This window comes from Chelonoidis abingdonii, chromosome 11 (assembly GCF_003597395.2).
Source record: "Chelonoidis abingdonii isolate Lonesome George chromosome 11, CheloAbing_2.0, whole genome shotgun sequence".
In the NCBI taxonomy this organism is placed as follows: domain Eukaryota; kingdom Metazoa; phylum Chordata; order Testudines; family Testudinidae; genus Chelonoidis; species Chelonoidis abingdonii.
This window is the reverse complement of record NC_133779.1, coordinates 61,793,339-61,799,807: the sequence shown is the minus strand read 5'-3', so window position 1 is coordinate 61,799,807 and position 6,469 is coordinate 61,793,339. Positions and strand designations below refer to the sequence as shown.

General features: G+C 66.7%; 1 protein-coding gene across 2 annotated transcripts in view; it reads right to left on the bottom strand.

The window, feature by feature from the left end:
• The window catches only part of LOC116818403 (cell surface glycoprotein MUC18-like), an 11,648-nt gene extending 5,319 nt beyond the window's left edge, over positions 1-6,329 (bottom strand). For both annotated transcript variants that reach the window (XM_032769267.2, XM_075071232.1), the window contains exons 1-6: positions 6,035-6,329; positions 5,265-5,392; positions 2,137-2,344; positions 1,545-1,687; positions 412-577; positions 196-328 (exon numbers count right to left, since the gene is read on the bottom strand). In XM_032769267.2, coding sequence (XP_032625158.1) covers positions 196-328; positions 412-577; positions 1,545-1,687; positions 2,137-2,344; positions 5,265-5,392; positions 6,035-6,095 — 839 coding nt within the window. In that variant the 5' untranslated portion in view covers positions 6,096-6,329. The remainder of the gene's footprint in view (positions 1-195; positions 329-411; positions 578-1,544; positions 1,688-2,136; positions 2,345-5,264; positions 5,393-6,034) is intronic.
• Positions 6,330-6,469: the final 140 nt, after the last annotated feature.

Genomic DNA, 6,469 nt, shown 5'->3' with positions numbered 1-6,469 from the left:
CCGGCGCCCCCTGGAGGGCAGATCCCATGCCCGGCCCCATGGGCAGATCAGGCCCGGCGCCCCCTGGAGGGCAGACCCCGCGCCCGGCCCCATGGGCGGATCAAGCCTGGCCCCCCTGGAGGGCAGTTCCCACGCCCGGCCCTGCGCCCAGCGCCCCCTGGAGGGCAGACCGCACGCCTGGCCCCCCGCACTCACCCGGTCGGGATCTTGGCAGCCTGGCGGCGCCGCAGGACGAGGACGCTGAGCCCCAGCACCAGCAGCAGGAGCAGCAGGGCCGGCAGCCCCACGGCCAGCAGCAGCACAGGGGTGCTCAGCCCCAGGCCTGGCTCTGGGGGCAGAGAGAGGGGTCAGGGCGGGGCAAGTGGGTCACAGCCCATGAGGGGGGGCGGGGCGGGGGAGCCGCCGACTCACCCAGCTGGTAGCTGCTCTGCGGCCCCTGCACGTCCAGCCGCACGGCCCGGCTGCGCGCCAGGTGGGGCAGGCTGGGGTGCTGGGCCCGGCACTCGTAGGTCCCGGCCTGCTCCCGGCTCACGTGGGGCAGGGTCAGCACGCTGGACGCCACCACCCAGTCAGCCCCCTGCAACGAGGGCAGCCGCTTAGGGGGCGGGGACCCACATGGCGCCTCCTGCTGACCCCCTGCCTGACGGCATTCCCTACTGAGCCTCCGTTCCCTGCCCCACAGTGCCCCCATTCCCTGCCCCACGGCAACCCCTGCTGACCCTCTGCCCTGCTCCCTGCCCCACGGCACCTCTGCTGACCCCCTCCCCTCAGCGCTCCCTGCTGACCCTCCACTCTGCTCCCTGCCTTACAGGGCCCCCTACTGAGCCCCTGTTCCTTGCCCCACAGCACCCCTGCTGACCCCCTGCCCCATGGCACACCCTACTGAGCCCCTGTTCCTTGCCCCACGGCATCCCTGCTGACCCCTTGCCCCACGGCACCCCCTGCTGACCCTTCACTCTGCTCCCTGCCCCACAACGCCCCCTACTGAGCCCCTTTTCCCTGTCCCACAGTGTCCCCTGGTGACCCTCCGCCCCGCTCCCTGCCCCACAGCATCCCTGCTGACCCCCTTCCCCATGGCATGTGCTGCTGACCCTCCACTCTGCTCCCTGCCCCACGGCACCCCCTGGTGACCCTCCACCCCGCTCCCTGCCGCATGGCAACCCTACTGACCCTCTGCCCCACGGCACTCCCTACTGAGCCCCCGTTCCCTGCCCCACAGTGCCCCCTGGTGACCCTCTGCCCCGCTACCTGATGCATGGCACCCCTGCTGACCCCCTGCCTCACCGCACGCGCTGCCTGCTGACCCTCCGCCCCGCTCCCTGCCCCACGGTGCCCCCTGCTGACCCTCTGCCCTGCCCCATGGCGCCCCCTCCTGACCCTCCACCCTGCGCCCTGCCCCATGGCACCCCCTGGTGACCCTCTGCCCCCATTCCCTGCCCCATGCTGCCCCCTGCTGGGTCTACTGTGTGACACCCCACATCCATCCCTGATATTTTGGGGTATAATCCTCCCCCACTGCCCGGGGGTCCTGCCCAGCCCCTCACCTGGCGGCTCCACTCGTACTGGGGGGGCTGGGAGGCGTCGGCCGAGCACTGCAGCTCCACGTCCTCGCCCTCCATCACGGCCACAGAGTCACCCACGGTCCCACACCAGGTGTGGGCCCGGGTCACGAAGACGCTCCGCAGATCTGGGGGGACACGTTGCGTCAGGCCCCACTGGCGCCGTGCCCCGAAATCTTTGCTCCTCCCCCACCTGCCCGGCTGCCAGAGAGTTAACCACCCCCCCGCCCCTGGGTTACAACTGGGATGTCCCTCTGTACCCCACTTCTAGCTGTGGGGAATAGACACCCCCATCAAACTGCCCCCTCCAGGCCGGGCACTTTACCACTCCCCCGCCTGTCCCACAGATGGACCCCCAAACTGATCTAATTTCCCCACTCTGGGCTCCCTGCAGCACCCCCCGTCCATCTCCTCCCACCCAGCCTGGGGGGGCAAGTGGCAAATTGGGGGGTTATGCTCAAATATAACAGGGGTAACCCCCCCATGGCCCCCCAAGAGACAGACATGGGTGGGCCCCCCTGAACTGGCCAAGCCAGATTCATTTGTGCGCCGAGGGGCCCGGGGCGGCGCCACCCACACTCCACGCGCAGGCTGAGCTCGGCGGAGGCGGAGGCGGAGGCGTTGCCGGTGCTGTTGGCGGCCACGCAGCGATAGGCCCCGGCGTGCCAGGACTGCAGGGCCCCGATGGCCAGCAGGAGGCGCCCGTCCGCCCGCGTCACGTTCACGTCGAAGAACCAGCAGCGCAGCCGGTCGGGATTGTCCAGCGAGACCCAGGAGTGGAGCCACTGCGGAGAGACGCCCCCGGTGTCACCGTTAAACCCCGATAGGCTGCCCCCCATGGACCCCTGGCCTGCCCCATGGCACCCCCTACGAACCCCCTGGCCTGCCCCTCAGTGCCCCCTATGGACACCCTGCCCTGCTCCCCGCAGCACAGACCCCTGGCCTGCCCCAGGGCTCCCCCTACGAACCCTCTGCCCTGCCCCGCATGGCACAGACCCCCGGCCTGCCCCACGATGCCCCCTATGGACACCTTGCCCTGCTCCCCACAGCACAGACCCCTGGCCTGCCCCAGGGCTCCCCCTACGGACCCTCTGCCCTGCCCCGCATGGCACAGACCCCCGGCCTGCCCCACGATGCCCCCTATGGACACCTTGCCCTGCTCCCCACAGCACAGACCCCTGGCCCCTTTTCTGCGTGGGGTCGCCTTCACATGTCGACGGAAGGGGTGTTGTACGGTTGCCTGGCCTTTCCCGAGGGCTTTGCCTTCGTACGTGTAGCCCTCTGGTCTTCGTCTGTCTGGGTTCTCGTATTTGGCATTCAGGTACCTGTTTGCGCGTGCGCGGCTGCCGCCGATCCCCCCTGGATGTGCACACTTGGCCCTGCTCTCCTCCCACGGAGCCCACCAGACTCGCGGGCTGTGGGCCTGGTCGCCCATGGCTCCCTCGCCTATTTTCGTGCTGCCCCTTTGCCTTCGGTGGTTCCGTGTGGGCATGGACTCGCGGCGTACTTGCCGCAGGTGGTCACTCCTCGGTTGGCCCATGGATCGCTCCTACGCCTGCTCCCACTGGGGCCACCTGTGGTGGACTGCCCCATTGGGACCGCCCTGCCATGTGCCCGACCGTGGCACGGACCCCCAGCCAGCCCACAGGCACCCCCTAGTGGGATCCTGCCCTGCTCCCCATAGCACGGACCCACGTACCTCCCCATGGACGCCGCGGCCTGCCCGCACAGCACCTCCTACGGACCCTCTGCCTACCCCATGGCACACGACCCCGGCCTGCCGCACGGCACTTACGACCATGGACCCCAGCCACCCATCCGGCACCGGCTCATGGATCGCTTTCTGTTCCTGTCCATTTTCCCCTATGTTCGGGGTTTCATTTCAGGCGTTTGCCCTTTTTGGGTGTGTTTTTTGTGATTCTGCCCTTAGTATACCTTGCTTCGCTTGGCTGTTGTTTGCGCCTGGTGCTTCCCATTGGAGCCTCTTTGTTTTTTTTTTCTGCTCTGTCCGGCCGGTGTGTTGGGTGTGTCAGTGCATCGTCTGCTTCGAGTGGTCTGGTGGTCTGTCGTTTCTACGACACTGGTTATCTGTTGTTGTTATGGTTTGGTTGCCTCGAGTGTTGATCTCGTCTGCTGGTGTCTTTGCCCCTCCATATGTGCGAGCAGTGGTAGCCGTTCGTGGGCCCGGCGAGTCCTGTCCGTATGGGCGGTGCCGTTGGTCTTTTCCTTCTTTTGTTTCTGTTGTTGTCCCCTAATGGGGTGGTTGTTTTTTTGTATGGTTGTCTTTGGGGTAGAGCCGCCTTGTGGCTTGGCGGTTGGTGCTCGGGCCGGGGTGGTGGTGTATGGTTTTTCTGGAGCGCGCAACGTGCTTTTTGTCCTTTTGGTTTTTGTGGTGGGTGGGCTTTTTGTCGCTTGAGTTGGCTCGTTGGTGTGGGGCGGGTTGGGGGTGGGTTTGGGGAGTTCTTGTGGGGTCCGTGTGCGGTGGTGGCGGTCGGGGGCGTTGGTTGGGGTTGGTGGTGGGTTGGCGGGGTTTGTGCGCGGGTGAGTCTGAGGCGGTGGGTGCCCTGGTGGTTGAGGGGCGGTGGGGGTTGTCTGGGTGGTTGCTCGTTGGTTCGTTTGCTGTTAGGTCTGCTTGTGCTGTTCCTATTTGGCTGTTGGGGTGTCTGGGGCGGTTGGGCTGTGCTTTCTGGTTGTTGGTTTCGCGCCCTAGTGGATCCTGGTCCTGATGCTGTTCCGGGCCCCGCTATCATGCGCTATTGCTTAGGTGCGACGCCCGGGTCTACGCTTGGCCTGCTTAGGTCGCTGATCGCTTCTGCCCATATGGATACCTTGTTCTGGGGCACTGGTCTCTTGTGTTTCTGCCTGTGGGTCGCTTCTTTGTTGCATGGCTTCGCGTTGACGTGTTTGGTCTGCGGTGTTGATGTTCTATTTGTGGTTTTGGGTGTGGATTTCTGCTCTTTTTTTCAGTTGGTCCTTTGTCTTGTCTTTGCTCTCCCAGAGTCTCCTTGTTTCGGGGTTGTCTCTGGCTGCTCGGTGCCTGAGCGTTGGCTCCACGGTGCTGGGCTGTTGGGTGCGGGTCGCGCGCTGTAGATGGGAGTTTCGCTCATTCTGCCTTTCTGGTGGTCTCTGCTCGTGCCACTCCCCTTGTGTTTGTGTTTGTGTTGTTGTTGTTTGTTTTGTTGTTGTGGTTTTGTTTTGTTTGATTCATGGGGTGCGCGGCACAGAATCCCTCTGCTGCCCATGGCACCCTGTATGCACCCCTGCCCCTGAGGCATGGACCCTCGTCTGCCCCACAGCACCCTCTGATGACCCCTGCCTCGCCTCGTGTGGCACAGAGTCCCTGCCTGCCCCAGGGCGCCTCATGAGCCCTTGCCCTGCCCCCATGGCATGGATCTCCATCTGGCCCTTATGGCACGCCCAGATCCTCTGCTTGCCCCACTGTGGTCAGACCCTCTGGCCTGCCCGATGGCATCCCTTTGGGACGCCCTTTCCGACCCTCATGGTAAGCAGACCCCTGCCTCCCCCACGGCCACCCGCTGCTGACCCGTGCCCTGAGCCCTTGTGAGCCGGACCCGCCCCCCACTGCCCCTCTGAGTCTAGTCTATAAGCCGCAAACGCCCCCTGCAGCTTGGCACCCCTCAGTGTCAGGTGAGGGGCAGGTTCGTCCCCGGCAGGGCGTGTGTGTGTGGGGGGGGGCATCCTGACCCGACTGTATTTCTGGAAGGTGAATTGGCTCATGTCGGCTCCGGCCTCGTCCGTCAGACACTCCAGGGTCACGTAGCTGCCCTCCAGGATCGGGCCCTCTTGGTCAATCAGGCGGACGGTGGGTATCTCTGGAACAGTCGATGGAGCACAGTATGAGCGTCCCCTACAGGGGACAGGCCCCACTCCCTGCCCCCCTGACACAGCCAGGCCCTGCCCTGGGGCTGGGTGGGAGCTGGACCCCCCTAGAGGGGACAGGCCCTGTGCCCCATTCCCTGCCCCCCTGAGTCGGCCAGGCCCTGCCCTGGGGCCGGATGGGAGCTGGACCCCCCTAGAGGGGACAAGCACCACTCCCTGCCCCCCTGACCCAGCCAGGCCCTACCCTGGGGCTGGGTGGGAGCTGGCCACCCCCTAGAGGGGAGAGGCTCCATGCCCCATTCGCTGCCCCCCTGACACAGCCAGGCCCTGCCCTGGGGCTGGGTGGGAGCCGGACCCCCCTAGAGGGGACAAGCCCTGTGCCCCATTCCCTGACCCCCTGAGCCGGCCAGGCCCTGCCCTGGGGCTGGGTGGGAGCCAGACCCCCCTAGAGGGGACAAGCCCCACTCCCTGCCCCCTGACCCAGCCAGGTCCTGCCCTGGGGCTGGGTGGGATCTGGCGCAGGGGCAGCTCCCCCAACCCTGCTGCCCCCCAACCGCAGTGGGCCCCCCTGGCAGAACAGGGCGGGTGCTGGGGGGAAGGAGGCCGCAGACGGGGCGAGGCTCTGACCCACTCACCCCCGTGGGCCCCGCGCAGGGCGAGGGCGGCCAGCAGGAGCAGGGGGGCTGGCAGGGCCATGGCAGCGGGTGAGGGCTCCAGGCAGACTCTGGCGTCCGGCTTCCGCGTCGCAGCAGAAGCAGGAAGGTGGGGGGGGGGCGGGTTCCGCCTGCCTCGAACCCTGCCCCGGAGAGCACCTGGGGGGGTGGGGGGGGGGAAAGCAGAGACGCCAGGGCTCAGGCCCCTCCCGGGGGCGGAAAGTCAATAACAAACCGCCTGTAACTGACTCCCAGCAACTGCATGTGACGGTGCAATTCCAACACACAACACCAAGTGTGTGCGGGAGGGGCAGGGGCTGCAGGTCGGGAGTGAGGGGCACCGGCAGAGCTGGGAGCGGGGCAGGGCTGGGCTGGCAGGGGCTGCGGGTTAGGAGGGGCACCGGCAGAGCGGGGGGG